Source organism: Bufo gargarizans, chromosome 5, assembly GCF_014858855.1.
Source record: "Bufo gargarizans isolate SCDJY-AF-19 chromosome 5, ASM1485885v1, whole genome shotgun sequence".
Lineage (NCBI taxonomy): Eukaryota > Metazoa > Chordata > Amphibia > Anura > Bufonidae > Bufo > Bufo gargarizans.
Genome location: NC_058084.1, coordinates 89264649 through 89283416, shown reverse-complemented (window position 1 = coordinate 89283416; position 18768 = coordinate 89264649). Strand labels below are relative to the sequence as shown.

Genomic DNA, 18768 nt, shown 5'->3' with positions numbered 1-18768 from the left:
TCGTCCCTGTCAATCAACAGGTAGCTGGGCCCTTCTTCACATGCTAATGAGACAAATGAATTAGAATCAATTTGCTAATCCCTAATCCTTAAAAGGAACCTGTCATCAACTTTATGCTGACCTCACTGAGGGCAGCATAAAATAGTGACAGAAATGCTGATGTCAGCGGTGTGTCATTTATGAGCTAAAAGTAAGTGGTTGCTGAGAACCAGCATCATAATCATTGCAGCCCAGGCCTTGAGAAGAGTGAAATCTACCTGAGAAGAGTCCTGGTTATTCCTAATCTCCTGCTCTCTCACCATCTGCTGATGACTGGCAGTTCTCTCTTAGAGAGAAATAGAGAAAACCAGGTAGAAGACTGCCAGTCATCAGGTGGGCAGGAGAGCAGGAATTCATGAATATCCAGGACTCTTCTCAGGTGGCCGGGACTCTTTTCCAGGCCCAGTCTGCAACCATTGTGATGTTGATTCTCGGCAACCACTTACTTTTAACTTATAAATGACAGAGCGCTGAAATCAGCTCACCTGTCTCTACTTTATGCTGCCGTTTGTATGGGCAGCATAAAGTTGATTACAGGTTCCCTTTAATACTTTCACTCCTTTTATGATCCACTTCTGATTTTGGCTTCCAAATCTGCACCAAGAAACCTGAACATGTGGCCATACCCATAAGGTCCCTTTACACGGGACGATACAGAAGACGATTGTCAGGAAGGAAGCATTCCTTCCCAACAATCGCCTGCTCGTCAGTGGAGGAGACCTCTGCATTTATGTGCAGCAATCTCCTCCACAGTATGGGAAGGAGCGATCACTAATGCCCATACAGCCGCCAGCAGAGCGTGTTTACACAGCACGATCTACTGCCGGCAAATGAAGATTTTTGAGACCGCATGAATCATTTATTACCCACTTTTACACTGTCACGTTAACAAGCGATTATCTTGCGGATTCTTGGCCGGTGTAAAGGTCCCTTTAGTCAAAGCTGTCTCTGATAATAGGTGGAATGATATTACCTCAGCTTGATTTTAAGATGTATCTCTGAACATTTGTAAATTTTCATTTGCCAGTGTTTACCACAATATCTCTAAAAAAAACTTGAGAAATGCTGAAATTCGTGAAATGGTTGGTTCTTGGAACCAAACTGAACCCTTGACTCTACTCAAGTACAGCTGTCCCTCAAGTTACAATATTAATTGGTTCCAGGACGACCATTGTGTGTTGAAACCATTGTAAGTTGAGTAATCGGTTCCAAAGTGCCAAAAGGTCATTCAAGATAAGAGAAGATGAAGATTTAAGAAAAATAAGCAGATAACTAGGTCAGATTAAACAACTCCTTACATATAACAGTCAGGAATAGCTGATAACTAGTAACTAATCCAGCTATTGTACCGGGGAAGTGGCCTTTATTGGTTGGATCTGAGTCTGAGACATTGTATGTTGAGTCTAGTTTCAACTTACGATGGGTCAGAAAAGACCATTGTATGTTGAAAATATTGTATCCTGAGGCCATTGTATATTGAGGGATCACGGTATAGTTAAGGCCAGTGGCCTCCAACCAGTGACTCTTCAGTGACGGTGAGGATACGGAGACCACCAGTGTAGATCAACAAGAACATTTTAGTCATGACCAGACCGTTAATGTCAATCTAAGCATTTCATATATGTGGGGAACCAGCATGATTCCAAACAATCAGATTTTTTGACTGGTAGGTGGAAATGTGACTTACTGGACTAAGATTGGGGTCAGCAACCTCTGGCAAATGAGCTGTTGAAAAACTCCAACTCCCAGGTATTCTCTATTCATTTCTTTGAAAGTTCCAAGAACAATCCAGCAAGTGTGCATACTTGGAGTTGTAGTTTCACAACATCTGGAGTGCCAGAGGTGGCTGACCCCTGAAATAAAAGATTACTTTCACTGAACCACTGTTTCTGGTCCTCTTCCTATCAGACTTGGGCTTTGGAAATGATACACCAGATAAAACCAGAACTTGAATTAGAATCAATTTGCTAATCCCTAATCCTTAAAAGGAACCTGTCATCAACTTTATGCTGACCTCACTGAGGGCAGCATAAAATAGTGACAGAAATGCTGATGTCAGCGGTGTGTCATTTATGAGCTAAAAGTAAGTGGTTGCTGAGAACCAGCATCATAATCATTGCAGCCCAGGCCTGGAAAAGAGTCAGATCTACCTGAGAAGAGTCCTGGTTATTCCTAATCTCCTGCTCTCTCACCATCTGCTGATGACTGGCAGTTCTCTCTTAGAGAGAAATAGAGAAAACCAGGTAGAACCCTTGACTCTACTCAAGTACAGCTGTCCCTCAAGTTACAATATTAATTGGTTCCAGGACGACCATTGTGTGTTGAAACCATTGTAAGTTGAGTAATCGGTTCCAAAGTGCCAAAAGGTCATTCAAGATAAGAGAAGATGAAGATTTAAGAAAAATAAGCAGATAACTAGGTCAGATTAAACAACTCCTTACATATAACAGTCAGGAATAGCTGATAACTAGTAACTAATCCAGCTATTGTACCGGGGAAGTGGCCTTTATTGGTTGGATCTGAGTCTGAGACATTGTATGTTGAGTCTAGTTTCAACTTACGATGGGTCAGAAAAGACCATTGTATGTTGAAAATATTGTATCCTGAGGCCATTGTATATTGAGGGATCACGGTATAGTTAAGGCCAGTGGCCTCCAACCAGTGACTCTTCAGTGACGGTGAGGATACGGAGACCACCAGTGTAGATCAACAAGAACATTTTAGTCATGACCAGACCGTTAATGTCAATCTAAGCATTTCATATATGTGGGGAACCAGCATGATTCCAAACAATCAGATTTTTTGACTGGTAGGTGGAAATGTGACTTACTGGACTAAGATTGGGGTCAGCAACCTCTGGCAAATGAGCTGTTGAAAAACTCCAACTCCCAGGTATTCTCTATTCATTTCTTTGAAAGTTCCAAGAACAATCCAGCAAGTGTGCATACTTGGAGTTGTAGTTTCACAACATCTGGAGTGCCAGAGGTGGCTGACCCCTGAAATAAAAGATTACTTTCACTGAACCACTGTTTCTGGTCCTCTTCCTATCAGACTTGGGCTTTGGAAATGATACACCAGATAAAACCAGAACTTATTATTATGGATGGCATAAAGACGGGCAGATTTACTCATCATATAGATGGTAACTGCACCAGATTTATCACAGGGGCTCAGGCTGGATGGTAAATGTGGTGCAGAGAGGCATTTTTTTTTTTTACTTTACTCTGTACTAACTATTGGTTGGCTTACTTTGAGACAGAATTTGACACCATAATTGTGGGGCAAAACGTTTTATTATAGTTCACCTCTTTTCTGTGAAACCGCCTCCTTCTTGCTAAGTTCACTCCCTTTGTGAGTAAGTGTTACAGATAATGTTTGTGGACGCACTGTGCCAACTAACCATTTGATATTGGGCTAGACTTGAGGGCATTATCCTGGCAGCCCCTTGGTTTTCATCTATTAACCACTATACAGGGATCTGGTCTTTGCAGCAGAGGAACAACCAGGCTGCTACCTCTTGGAATAGTCCCAATGTAGTTGGCATTGAAAGTCTGGGTCGGAACCACCAGTGGAAGGCACCGGAAGCACAGGTAAGATCATAGACTGAACCAGGCAAGGACTGACAGGCAGAACATAAGTGAATCCAAGGCAAAACACAGACAGAACCTGAGTGCAGACAAACAGGCAGAGAACACAGGTCAGACATAACAGATACATGTGCTGAAACTCAGCAAGACAAAACAGCCACCGAACTCTAGGGAACAGTACATACATAGCAGGTCCAGATACAGAAACTTGGCAGAGCAGACAAGAACTAGAACTTGGGAATTCATTGGCAAACAGTGCAGGACAGAATTCAGACCAAGAATGGGCAAACAAACAGGTCAGAACAGGCCAAGCGGACAAGTGGATCAGGAGCTATTACACAGAATCCAGACACAAAAATGAGCAAAGAACCTACAGAATCAATATTGCACAGTCAGGGACAGAGGACCCTGGAAATCCATAGCAAGGTAATAATTCAGGAAATATATAGCAGACTTAACAAACTCATTAGTCAAACAGATGCACACACAAGACCAAGGAACATTAAGGCTGTCTGCACATGTTTTTTTGCGAAGGCGCCCCAAGGTACATTAGAGGGGTTCTACAGCTTTTTTTAACTGATGATCTATCCTCTGATCAGCAGTGGTCCGACACTCAAGAGCCCCGCTAATCAGCCGTTTGAGAAGATAGCGGTGCTGACACTAACGCCGCAGCCTTCTCCCTGTTTCCCCCAGGCCCAGTGACATCACAACTAGTATCACTGGCCTGTGCACGGCTAAGCTCTGTTCACTTCAATTGGCTTTAGCCACGTCCAGGCCAGTAATACTAGTGGTCACGTCACTGGGCCTGAGGTAAACAGTGAGAAGGCCGCGGCGCTAATTTCAGCACCGCTATCTTCTCAAACAGCTGATCAATGGGGGTCCCGGGTGTTGGACCCCCACTGATCAGGTGCTGATCATTTATCCAGAGGATAGATTATCAGTAAAAAAAAAAATGTTGCAGAACACCTTCAACTTACACAATACTAATTCACACCCACAAGTAACAGGACTCACGGAAGAGTGGCAACATGAACCGCCATAGAAACAATGGCCTAACTGAAACCCACAAGAAGCCAACGCCTAAGCACATGGTACAATGGCACTAGTGAAATGCCACTGTAACCGCAAGTAGTAAAAGAATGCTAGTATCATGAAGTTAATAAAAAAAAAAAAAACATTTCAACAAATGTTAAAGTTTGAGGGATATAGGACAAACAATTTATAAACTTGATTCTCAATATTAATCTCGATACAAAATTCAGTCATCAAGGAGTAATACAGTTTAATGAAATGACGATGGCCATAATTCAGTGTGAGCTCCAGCCTCAGAAGGAACGCCAGAGACCAGTGCACTGTTATCGTCTTGCGGCTGACGAAATCCTTTGCGCCTGTCCAGACTGGTGTGATGAGCCGACAGTCTTTCCAGTTCTTTTAGATTCATCTGTTTTCACACTGTAGATTGAGAAGTCATCTAAGGAGACAACACAAAGCCAAGCTCCTATCAGACCTGATCCTTCCGATTCCACAAACAGAATTCACCAAATTTGGGGCCTTTAGTTGGAATGACTTTCATGTTGAATCAATGACTATGTGAATTACCTAGCTCATCAGAATGTAATGATATCTTTAGTGATCTGTTGCTTCATTCTGGAGAGAAAGTACTTTGATTCCATATGCAAATGAGCAGTTAAGTGCACTGAGGGCAGACCCAAGCCACTCTGTGCACCCTTGCTCCTCCTGCTTCTTCTGACAGCTCCTCCCTCTCTTTCTTGATTGACAAGGCTAGGTGAGATGACTATGCAGGAACCTGGCCCTGTCCACAGGATAGGTGATAAGTGTTTGATTGCTAGGATCCCCACAGATCACAAGATCTAGGATCCCATGCCCCCTCTGCAATCGCAAATGAAAAGTGATCATCAGGGTTCCTTCCAGCACTTTTAGACACTTATCACCTATCCTTTGCATATTGTAAGTGCCAACCCCTTTAAGATCATATTGTTATGTACCTGACATGACACTTGACTCTGCTTTCTTTTCCAAGTCTTGCTGTAGTTGTAGAAGCATTCTTTCCTGCTCCAGGGCCTCCAAGTATTTTGAGTAACTCCAAGATACCTATGTGAACAATGACATAAGATAGGTATTGATATAGTATATGATATTTAGTGCTTTATTAAAGGGGTTGTCCCACGAAATTTATTCTACAGTTTTCAGACCAGAACCTGGATGTGAATTATTTTGTAATTGTATGTAATTAAGAACTTAGCATAGCTACTGAGTTATTTAATAAACCTTATCTGTATAGCGCCACCTGCTGTTTTTTTTATTTTTTATTTCTTTGTCCTGCTCACTGAGATGGCCGCACATGCTCAGTTTCATCCTTCAACTGCCTCCTGAGCTGTGATAGGGAGAGCATGGACACGCCCACTGAGCTGTGATACGGAGAGCTGAGACACGCCCCCTGAGCTGCAGCAGAAAAGACACTCCCTTTGAGCTGACAGCTTAATATAAATCTAGCAGAGCAATGAATGTAGAGATCTCTGGACCCATGTGAGGTACAGGGCTGGTTCTAGCTTTGTTAGAAAGAGATTGTCATGTACTATATGATGTCAGATTTTTGTCTTTTACATTAATCATGGCATAACCCCATTAAGTATAAAAAACTAGGAAATACATCAGGGATACCCTTGCATACCAAAGTGTACAGCCAAAAGTGACTACGGCATCCTTCCCGTATGTGCCAGTCAATGTGTACACTTTGGGTCACCACTTATACACCAGGGAAATCTGTAACACTGGTTTAAAATGAAAATGACAGCTGTCTAATTCCTCCCCAACAAAAAATTGTAATGGCACAGAAACGCGTTGGTAAAGGCAGCTGCGAAAACGGTGTCTGGGTAATAAAAACATTACATGTGATTCCATCATATAATAAGAAACTGTTCATCATGTTAATTAGGCTCAATTAAGTAACGTTTTCGCATTAATAAACGCTGTTTATCGCTCACTTATGTGATTAACTCAGAAGGAAAATTAAAGGTCTATAAAATGCTGGCCTGTCGCGGAAAGGATTTGCTGTCTTTGAAATCGCCAGGAAAAAATATATTAAACCAAACTGAATCTATAATTAACACTAGTACGTGGCGTATTCTGTAAGCAACACAATATATTTAGGCTGAAGGGAATCAAGTGTTGGAGGGGTCTGATTAGCCTTCCAGAAGAATACCTGCAGATCCAAGGAGAAGAAAAGACTTGGAAATATTTTCCTGCTTAAAAAGCATCTGTCAGCAGTTTTGTTCCTATGACACTGGCTGGCCTGTTATATGTGCACTTGGCAGCTAAAGGCATCTGTGTTGGTCCCATATTCATATGTGTCCACATTGCTGAGAAAAATGATGTTTTGACATATGCAAATGAGCCTCTAGGAGCAACGTGGGTGTTACCATTACACCTAGAGGCTCTGCTCTCTCTGCAACTGCCGCTCCCTCTACTCTGACTGACAGGGCCAGGTGTGATGACGTTTTCGCTGCCTGGCCCTGTCAATCAAAGTGAAGAAGGTACAGCGGTTACAGAGAGAGCAGAGCCTCTAGGTGTAATGGCAACGCCCCCATTGCTCCTAGAGGTTCATTTGCATATATCAAAACATCATTTTTCTCATCAGTGCAGGCACATATGAGATATGAACATGGGACTAACAAAGAGGCCTTCAGCTATCAAGTGCACATGCAACAGGTCAGCCAGTGTCAGAGGTACAAACCTGCTGACAGATGTCCTTTAAAGGGTTGTATAACCTAGGAACGGACAACCCCAATGATCTTGACCTGTGTCCCATAAGAAAAACCTCACAGCAGTGACAGATGTGACCCCTGAGACCAGTGATTGCTACAGAGGTCACAAGACCAAGACACTGTCGGGTCAGAAATGGGACAGCAGTGTGGGGATTGTTTTTTTTTTTTGGGGGGGGGGGGGGGGGGCACAGGTTAAGACCATTGGAGTTATTGGCTCCTTGGCCAGACAACCCCTTTAAAGTCAACGGCCACTCTTAATCAGCATTTTGATGTATAACCTAAATAGGTCCAAATGTTTGTGCCAGCAATTTCTTAATATATCGTTATAGCGGTCGGAGAGCAATGTTTCTGCACAGACATAGGGTTAAAGGTTCAGATAATCTTCATGGGTCCTGTTCCTGGCATCCCTGGCGAATTTACCAGGGAAGGCCATAGTCAAAAAGACATTTCGCTTACAGTGGCACCTGCAGGTGAAATGTAGGACTACAACACCACCATTGAGATGAATGGCTGCCCTTGTGATACAAGGATGGCTCAAGTCAACCACAACTGGAGGCACTCTCATAGAGTGGTTGTCCTCTCTGGCTAATAGAGGGAGGTCCTGAGTGAGGAACCTGGACCTGTCATGTCCTCCAACAACAGTGGACATCTTTATCTGGCTGTGGCCAAGGCTCCTCAAATGTTTCCTCAGTTTTTTCTCCTGCATCTCTACAGAAGATTATGAGCAGGCTGTTGGCTACCACATATCAGAGGGTGTATAAGTACTGTCAGATGACTACTACCATCTACACATCCGTGAACCATTACTGTAGCGGATGACACATTATAATAAACAGTACTTACGTTTTTGCTACGTCCAAAAGTGTTGCGGCCAGAAAATGACTCTTCGCTGTAAGTGCTGTCATTATCATCGTATATTTCTGACAAGGTGCCTTTTCTTTTAGAGTCTTCCTGTTGCTGCTGCTGTAAATGTAGAACGTAGCTATGATGAGATCAAAGGTTTAACACAAGATTTCATTAAGCTATCCAAAGTCAACTAAGATCTTTATATTGGCAGCACCTTCATTTGTTTTTAGAACTGATTACAGTGATTATTCACTCCCCCCATCTTGTAAATATACAAAGGACAGTAAAGACACATTTAAGACATAGTTAAAGATTATATGATTCTATATCTGTTCTCCTCAGATACTTCTCTATATAATGCAGTGGCTCTGATAGATGAATTTGGAAAATTCTCTGGCCTTAAGATTAACTGGGAAAAATCAGTATACGTGTCTCTGCAAAAGAAACAGTGGTCGGGCCCCTCGCACATGGCGGGATTGAAAGTAGAGTTGTTGCGATACAAAATTTTTGATTTGGTTTCGATACCATAAAAAAGTATTGCGATACTCGATACCACGCGAAAAAATAAACCAAAAAGGCCACGTGCGTTCCGCATTTTAAAAAATGGCGAATCGAGCAGTTTTAATTAATTTTTTTCTGTTCTGGCGTTCACCGCATAGATTTTTTAAAATATTTTAATAGTTTGGACTTTTCTGACGCGGCGATATGTAATATGTTTATTTATTGTTTATACATTTTATATGTGAAATTTCCCCCCTTAGGGGCCAGAACCTAGGATCTTTTCATCCCTTGTCCTACTCACCCGGATAGATCTCTATCAGGGTGAATAGGACTTCACACTGTCCCTGCTGCTCTGTGCTCTGTGCACACAGCATCAGGGATGTTACCATGGCAGCCAGGGCTTCAGTGCCATGGTAACCAATCGGAGCCCCAGGATTACACAGCTGGGGCTCCGATCAGAAGCTGCCACTGCACCACCAATGAGGGGGAGGGGAGAGGACCCTGTGGGCACTGCGCCACCAATAATTTTAATACTGGAGAGTTGAGAGGGGCGGGGGGCGCACTGCGCCACCAATGATTTTAATGGGGTGGGGGGGGGGGCGCACTGCGCCACCAATGATTTTAATGGTGGGGGGAGGGCGCACTGCACCACCAATGATAATTACCCCTTAAAACAGGAGGCGGGTACTGGCAGCAGATCAGCGTCAGTTAACGCGTCAGGTGCCGCACCGGAGGGGTTAACTGCCGCTGATCGCAGCTCCCTGTCAGGGGCAGGGTGTCGGCAATGCGATTCTGCTGCCAGCACCTGCCTCCTGTATTATTATGTGTTAAAGACGTGGGTCCAGACTTTAAGTATTAGGCTACACAGAGCGGTCAGCACAAGATGTTTCATGGAAAAAAAACGAATCTACAAACTCTTCATGATTTTTAAAGGGACAAGTCCGTCAGAACGGGGTACTTTTTTAAACTCAATATTCTTACAAAACATTTTTTTAAATAATTTTTGGGCAGTTTTTTATTTCAGCAATACTGAAAATCAAATACAAAATCTTGCCCTTCTGTAGCAGTCGGCACAGAGAGATAAAATTCCTATATAAATAGGTAACTTATTGTTAGTTTACTGCTGCTGTTATCTGAAGGTTAGTCCTCAAGATAATAGTAGGTGTAGAATTGGGATGACAGTATGACAGCTCTATTGTTCTCTTGGTAGGTCTAGATAAAACGTATCAATGTGATGCACTAATTAAGTCACTCACCTCCGTAACTCACTGGTCACAGTGATGGTCTGACTGAGATGGTTAAAGGGGTTGTCCGCGTTCAGAGCTGAACCCAGACATATCCCCATCTTCACCCCCCTGTATCGCGCAGGGCAATGGCTTATTTGTTTGCATACTTACACTACTAGGTGGAGACTTCCTCCCAGCAGTGTTCCGGGTGACATCACCGGCTCTGATGGGTGGGCTTTAGCGCTGCCCTAACCGTTTTACAGGCTAGGGCAGCGCTAAATCCCACCCATTAGTGCCGGCGACGTCACCGGGCTCACTGCTAGGCGGAAGCCGCTGCCTAGCAGGCCCCATAAGGAGCCCGGTACATAACCGGATGTCCAAAAAATTCCTTTTCCCTGCTCTCTGATGCTCTCTTTTGCCCTGCACTGAATCGCGCAGGGAAAAGGCATTTATTGGAGATCCGGTGATGTACCGGGCTCTCCACAGGAACTTCTAGGCTGAGGCTTCTGCCTAGCAGTGAGCCCAGTAACTAATAGGTGGGCTTTAGCGCTGCCCTAGCCTGTAAAACGGCTAGGGCAGCGCTAAAGCCCGCCCATCAGAGGCAGTGATGTCACCAGGAACACTGCTGGGCGGAAGCCTCCGTCTAGTAGTGTAAGTATGCAAACAAAAAAGACCTTGCCCTGCGCGATAGAGCGCAAGTCAAGGGACAGCATCGGAGCATAAAAAATGCTCCAATACTCAGCTCAGGGGGGCCGGAGGGGTGAAGATGGGGATATGAACCCGAGCAACTTTAAGTGAGGTTTGCCATGCAAAAACTCCAAACAAAGGAAGAAGAGTCAGGCCAGGAAGTAGAATACATGGAGTGACTTCAAAAAATTATATCCAGAAAACCATCCACATTTTTTGGTAAATACATTTTTTTTTTGAATATTCATACAGGCTGTTAATATATGATACAAAACTGTTCATGAAAGTGCCCCTTTAAAGGTAAAACACAAAAAATACCAAGAGGCCTCACTTGGTATAAGTCCAGAACATGCCAGTGAACATGCCAGGCTCACTTCCCCACATCCCAGTGGTTGTACATAATAGATTTACTCACATTGACGAGTTTCTCTTGTTCTCTCATTTTCTGTTTCATGTGTTCTACCTTCTTCGCCTTCTTCCGCTCCAGTAAAGGCACAATCTTCTCATCTGTCAGACGACTCCGGAATTCACAGAAATCAGGCCAGTACTTGAACATTATGCTGAAGACTGTCATCTAGGGGTACAGATACATTCACAGTAACTGGTGTCTACTTGTACTTGAGACATTTGGTACTGTGTCCATCAGAAGGTTGACAGATCTAAAACTTTTTTGTGAGGAACTACCGGTCCAGGGACTATGTTTCTCCCTGCAGAGCAGCTCTTCTAGCAACCCAGCTGTGCAGGTAGCTGCGGCACTTCATTTTCTGGATTGGTGACGGTCCCAGAAGTTGGACCCCCCATTTTTAAAGGGAAGGCAATATACCAGTGGTGTACCTTCCTTGAAGGCAGACCACGTAACTGATATGGGCCTGGAGAAGGGGAGTCTGGTGCTGAATTCCTTCATCTGCTCCTCACATGAAAACACTGCTTTTTAATTCAGTCACCACTGGGGGGAGCTCACGGCAAAGAGATTATTATAGATTCCGGTGAAATCTATGGTAACTGTATAAATTCATATGCCCTGAGCAACTTTTTTTTTTATTACAATATTTTAATTAGAGTTGACTGTGCTTAATAAAAAAAAATAAAGTTGTCAGAAATCCGGGGCGTTATGTGTCCTGCATTGCCTAGGAGTGATTTATGCATGCATACTGGTAAACTGGGAGAGGAAGGGGGGCCTATACTAAGTTTTGTAAATGTCACCCACCAGCTATATGCTAGTGCCACTGAATATACCTCTAAAATAGTTGTAATTGTGTAACCATATATCTCATGATCATCACATTTCAGGGACAAAGTAAGGTAAGAATATTGTAATGTGTAAATGTAGGGGAAGGAAACAGTTTTTAGACATGGGGTAAAGTATGGATAATAAAAGCCTATGGATGTGTTCAGGTCATAGCTAATATGAGATGTGAATGTAGCCTAAGCTATAATAGTTTTTCTGCTTTGATCATTGTATTGGATCATGTACTCCTTCACAAGCAGGGTAAATTATAATTATGTAAACTGCGTATAAAGTCTATTCCGAGGTTGACGATGGGGATACGTTTAGATAATAGAGTGGGGTACCTTGCTTAGGACCCCTTCTGTATGTAGTAGCCAAGTGTGTCACTGCACAAGCGTTTACTAAAAATCAGAAATGGCCCCCGAGACTCTGTGATCAGCTGCTGGCAGGGGTTCCACACTGTGAGAGTAAGGGTTCTTTCACAAGTCAGTAGTTCTGGGTCCAAAAAATCGCGGAACAGGTGCGGACCCATTCATTTCAATGGGGCTGCAAAAGATGTGGACAGCACACCGTCCAATGGCATACAGCCATTAACAATGAAGACCAAATAAACAATGCAGTTCTAATTAGTTAATTATGATGCTGCTGTGGCTCGTACGGCCATGCGGTATTTGGCTACAAGGCGGCCAAATCTCATATATAACACGACAATTCCTTTAAATGCCCCCATACACATTAGTGGAATGTCTGTCAACCCGCCCCATTTTAGATGGAACTGGCCGACAATCTAATGTATATGGGAAGATCCCGATTTTTTCCCCCAACAGATGAGGAAGAGAAGGATTAGGGGAATTGCATTTTTTTTTGCTTGATCCTTTTGTTCTTATGGGAAATACACCGCTCTCCCTACCTAAAACACATGCATGCTTGGCCGAACCGAGCATGTAGGTGTATGGGGAAGTCGGGAGAGGTAGCTGTTGGGTGACTGATGGTTTTGATGACAGCTATTGAAGGTGTATGAGCAGTTTATCTCAAGTAAGAAAATGTAGTCATCTGTTTCAGCTAACCTGTGCTTCCCGGAACACATATGGCCCTAGATCCCGACGTCGTTCTATAATTTTCTCTGCTTGTTCTGGAGGAATGTCTATCTGAAGAGCCGGTGGGATGGAGGAGTTGATGAAACAGTTGATGATCGCCGTGATCTTGTTCTGAATTGTAGACTCATCACAGTGAGAATGGCACAATTCCTAAAGGGCAATTAATAGAAGAAAATCATGAAATGGCTGTCACGCGATTACAAACAGATATAGCTAACGTTGTAGAGATAACAATAAGTATTAAAATCTACATGTAAAAGAGGCTTAATAACAATTGGCATGCAGAGGTTTTTAGGTAGATAGAGCCATGTATCTAATTACTATGGCAAAATGACTTGCTGGTGCCTCCCTTGGCACCTGGCGTTCAGGGCACATGCCCTGACAACCCACCTTTAGCTACACTCCTATGTATTCTCTATGATAATAACATTATTGGTTCCATCTTACCTTGTACTTCTGCACCTCTTGCCAGAAGAGCAGTCCATTTTCAAAAAAATCTCCCTTTAAGGATATAAACCGTTGAAATTGGCTCGCTGTCACTGGATTCAGTAATGCCTTGCGGAAAGCTATGATTTCTTTGGAGGAAGAAATCCACTTGCTGTCTAACTGCTGAAAAAAAAGTACAACTAAGTAAATCCTCTATCCATGTAATTTTTCTGGGCGCTGTCTTGTAGGACAGAAGAACAACAACAGTTTAGTCACCGGCCAATAATAGTCAACTTTAAAGGGCCTTTGGGCTCATTTAAATGGGCAGATTATTAAGCCAGTTATGGACCGTTGTAAACGTGATGACGAAGACCCAACAAATGAGTAAAACATTTGCTTGTGGGGAGATGCAAACTTTTATGGGGCATATAACATGACTGTCGGCAGAACATTGCCCTGTGTAAACAGAAAAATTTGCTGCTGACAAACAATGAAACTCTATGGGGAACAAATGATCATAATAAGGATCATTCATCCCCATAGAGAGAAGGTGATTGCTACATAATAAAGAAGCTGAACAAGCTGGCAATGTTCAAAATGATCGTCTCTTTTCCAATCATTGACGTTTGTATTGGGCCTAAAGTGTATTTTCTTTCAATATTTTTCTCAATAGATTATTTGAAATTAATAAAATGTTTCTTTTGATGTGTTGTCCACCAAATGAGCACCTTAACAATTAAAAATAAGAGATATGTGCAATTTGGAGACAAAATGTAAAGATCAACATAAAACAAGTATATTTTACCTTCCACACGCCCAATTTCTTCTTACTTGTTTGGAATATAACATCTTCTGCCACATCCTTCATCTGTGACTGGAGAGAAATCACATACACCACATCAACAGTCACAGATTAGATGGCTAAAGGGACATCCAAAGTCTATTGTATCTTTACTTACTCTGTGCAACAATGCAATTTATTGTTCCCTGTTAACAGCCATTTCAGGCTACGGAGATCTTCAATCCTCACCTCATGGTTTATCCTACACGTATATATCCTAGTTCATCATCATATATTCTGTGAGCCATCTAATGGTGTCTACTACTGAGGACTAGCAATTTTTCTTTCTTTTTCATGTGTGTTTTTTTCTACTCTATTTGTAAGGTTTAGCATCCATAATAATAAAAGACCTGTGTGCGTGCTCAGGGCTGCGTGTCCCTGTGTGTGTCGATAATTGAACTGGGCATGCGCAGCAACCAATCAACACACGATGCTCCACACGCCGCCGGCACAGCCCACACCAGCGCGTCACCCAATCACCGCCGCCCCACATGCAACCGCGCCGCCCACACCAGTGCGCACTGCGTGCCGATCAATCATCACACAGCGCTCCACACACCGCCCACACCTGCACGCCGGCTAATCGCTGGTCACTCACAGGTTTTGGTGTGCTCTCCTCGTCAGACCGCCACCATTACTGTCCCTGCATCATACAGCAGCACAGTCCCAGCACTCTCCAGCAGTCTCCGCCACCAGTCAGTGCCAGCAGTCAGTGACAGCCGTCTCAGCCATCAGTCAGTGCCACCAGCCATAGGTCATAGTGCCAGCAGTCTCAGCCACCAGTCAGTGCCAGCAGTCTCAGCCACCAGTCAGTGCCAGCAGTCTCAGCCACCAAACAGTGCCAGCAGTCTCAGCCACCAGCCGCAGTCATAAGTCTCAGCCAGAGCCAGCACTCAGTGCCAGAAGTCTCAGCCACAGCCACCAGTCACATTTCCAGAAGTCTCAACCAGCAGTCAGTGCCAGCAGTCTCAGCCACCAGTCAGTGCCAGCAGTCTCAGCCACCAGTCAGTGCCAGCAGTCTCAGCCACCAGTCAGTGCCAGCAGTCTCAGCCTCCAGTCACAGTGCCAGCCATCTCAGCCACCAGTCAGTGTCAGCAATCTCAGCCGCAGTCAGCAGTCTCAGCCACAGCTAGCACTCAGTGCCAGCCGTCTCAGCCACCAGTCAATGCCAGCAATCTCAGCCACAGCCAGCACTCAGTGCCAGCAGTCTCAGCCACCAGTCACAATGCCAGCAGTCTTAGCCACCAGTCACAGTGCCAGCAGTCTCAGCCACCAGTCACAGTGCCAGCTGTCTCAGCCATCACTCAGTGCCACCAGCCACAGCCACCAGTCACAGTGCCAGCAGTGTCAGCCATCAGTCAGTGACACCAGTCACAGTTCCAGCAGTCTCAGCTACCAGTCAGTACCAGCAGTCTCAGCCACCAGTCAGCAGTCTCAGTCACAGGCAGCACTCACTGCCAGCATTCTCAGCCCCAGCCAGCAGTCAGCGCCACCAGCCACACGTACCAGAGTCAGGGCCACGGTCATCAGTCAGTGCAAGCAGTCTCAGCCACCAGCTGCAGCCAGCAGTCTCAGCTACAGTCACCAGTCAGTGCCAGCAGTCTCAGACACCAGCCGCAGGCAGCATTCTCAGCCACAGTCAGCAGTCAGTGCCAGTAGTTTTAGCCACAGCCAACAGTCTCGGCCATCAGCCACAGCCACCAGTCACAGTGCCAGCAGTCTCAGCCAGCAGTCAGTGCCACCAGCCACAGCCTCTAGTCACAGTGCCAGCAGTCTCAGCCACCAGTCAGTGCCAGCCGTCTCAGCCATCACTCATTGCCACCAGCCACAGCCACCAGTCACAGTGCCAGCAGTCTCAGCCATACAATTTGGTCAAGTTCCCATGCCATTTAATATAGACTGTTCCTACTAATGTTTATGCACTACTGTTCTAGCGCCCGGTATTGTAATGCGCTTAATGTCTAGTAATTATGTAATAGACTACAGCATTTTTTTTTTCTATTTCATCTGAAACATTGGACTGGTACATTCAACTTAAAATCTTTTGCAACAGAAAGCAAGAGTATGCAATTCTCACTTTACGTTTCTGGCGTTCTCTAAATTCCTCTGTTGATAGGAACATGGGTAGCCATTTCTTCTCAATCCTCATACGAACATATTTCTGGATCTCAGTGACAACGGTTGGAGGCAGACGATCATGTAGAAGCTTTCCCCAGCCTCCTGCCAGCATCATGACCTGTGAAAGGCTATTTGTTAGTGCCTACAGAAGTGAGGGTACGTTTTATACTAATATACTAATTAATAAGCTTTTATACTAATAACATACTTTACTTATTTTGATATAGGTTGGTTTAGGGGTTAGTGATAATATTCCTAATAGTCTTCCTACTGGTCAATAATGGTGGGGATATGGCTTAAGACCTAATATTCTTGCAGGTCTAGGGTGCATAAGGGGTCAGGACCTGATATTCTTAGTGGTTTAGGATGATGAAGTGGTTAATTGTTTCATTAGAGGTTGTTTATGACACTATAGAGTTAAACTATACCATACACATTAGTGTATTGTCATTCTCAGTGGGTTCAGCCAACAGCCTAATGCGTGAGAGGAGCTCCCCAACAGAAGGAGGGAGAGAAGGATCAGGCAAGGTGGATATTTTTGCCTGGTCCTTTTGTTCTCCTGGGAGAGAACATAGAAACATAGAATGTGTCGGCAGATAAGAACCATTTGGCCCATCTAGTCTGCCCAATATACTGAATACTATTGATAGCCCCTGGCCCTATCTTATATGAAGGATGGCCTTATGCCTATCCCATGCATGCTTAAACTCCTCCACTGTATTTGTAGCTGCCACTTCTGCAGGAAGGCTATTCCATGCATCCACTACTCTCTCAGTAAAGTAATACTTCCTGATATTACTTTTAAACCTTTGCCCCTTTAATTTAAAACTATGTCCTCTTGTAGCAGTTTTTCTTCTTTTAAATATTCCCTCCTCTTTTACCTTGTTGATTCCCTTTATGTATTTAAAAGTTTCCATCATATCCCCTCTGTCTTGTCTTTCTTCCAAGCTATACATGTTAAGTTCCTTTAATCTTTCCTGGTAAGTTTTATCCTGCAATCCATGTACCAGTTTAGTAGCTCTTCTCTGAACTCTCTCCAAAGTATCAATATCCTTCTGGAGATATGGTCTCCAGTACTGAGCACAATAGTCCAAATGAGGTCTCACTAGTACTCTGTAGAGCGGCATGAGCACCTCCCTCTTTCTACTGGTAATGCCTCTCCCTATACACCCAAGCATTCTGCTAGCATTTCCTGCTGCTCTATGACATTGTCTGCCTACCTTTAAGTCTTCTGAAATAATGACCCCTAAATCCCTTTCCTCAGATACTGAGGTTAGGACTGTTTCACTGATTTTATATTCTGCTCTTGGGTTTTTACGTCCCAGGTGCATTATCTTGCACTTATCAACATTAAATTTTAGTTGCCAGATTTTTGACCATTCCTCTAGTTTTCCTAAGTCCTTTTCCATTTGGTGTATCCCTCCAGGAACATCAACCCTGTTACAAATCTTTGTATCATCAGCAAAAAGACATACCTTACCATTGAGGCCTTCTGCAATTTTGCTGATAAAGAAGCCGTCACCAGAGGTGCCAGTTTTCTTTCCTCTCCCCATTGAGTACACATACATACAGCGAAACCGAATGTGTATGTGTATGGGGGAGTTGGGAGAGACGTCTGTCAGCCAAATGATGGTTCATCTGACAGGTATTGAATGTGTATGGAAGCCTTTACGCTCCAGCCTAATCTAACTCTGAAGCAACTGAAATATATCCAGCAAGTAAATGTCCTATTCTAATGTATGGATCCCATACACGATACTCTCTGGACATCATATAGTTGTAAAAGAGGTATTCCGGTTTTGTAATATTGATAACCAATCCCCAGGTTAGGTCATCAGTATCAGATCAGTGGGCATCCGGCTCTCTGCACCCTCGTCAATCAGCTGTTTGAAGGGAACGCAGCGCTTGTTCCATTGGTGGTGCAGGCTAATTGCAGCTCTTTGTCCTATTTGAATGATGTTACACTGCACCACTGCACCACTGCCATCATGTAGATGGTGTGCAGGTAAACATTATAGAGAAGGCAGCGTTCTCACAGAAATCAGAATCCCACCGATCTCATGTTGATGACGTATCCTTAAGATAGTTTATCAATTTCATGAAACTGAAATACCGTACCACTCAGCATGCAGTAGTGTCTCTCCATGCTGATGTCAGATTGGGCGAGAGAGTATGGCTAAAGTTATGCTTTAAATTTGTAGATTTAAAAGTCTATTCTGAATTCCATAGTGTAGCTTTATAATGGTCAGAGTTGTTTTGGATTTCCACATGGATTTTTTTCCAGGAGCAAATGTGCTTCATGCACACGACCATTGTGTGTTTTCGCGGATCCGCAAAACACAGATGGCGTCCGTGTGCGTTCCACAATTTGCGGAACGGCTCTGACA

The 18768-nt window shown here is 43.9% G+C and overlaps 1 protein-coding gene across 1 annotated transcript in view; it reads right to left on the bottom strand.

The window, feature by feature from the left end:
• Window positions 1-4897: 4897 nt before the first annotated feature.
• RGS22 (regulator of G protein signaling 22) overlaps window positions 4898-18768 on the bottom strand; it is a 141141-nt gene continuing 127270 nt past the window's right edge. The window contains exons 19-26 of the mRNA XM_044294827.1: window positions 16341-16499; window positions 14228-14296; window positions 13444-13605; window positions 12967-13146; window positions 11087-11245; window positions 8255-8374; window positions 5633-5738; window positions 4898-5097 (exon numbers count right to left, since the gene is read on the bottom strand). Coding sequence (XP_044150762.1) covers window positions 4982-5097; window positions 5633-5738; window positions 8255-8374; window positions 11087-11245; window positions 12967-13146; window positions 13444-13605; window positions 14228-14296; window positions 16341-16499 — 1071 coding nt within the window. The 3' untranslated portion in view covers window positions 4898-4981. The remainder of the gene's footprint in view (window positions 5098-5632; window positions 5739-8254; window positions 8375-11086; window positions 11246-12966; window positions 13147-13443; window positions 13606-14227; window positions 14297-16340; window positions 16500-18768) is intronic.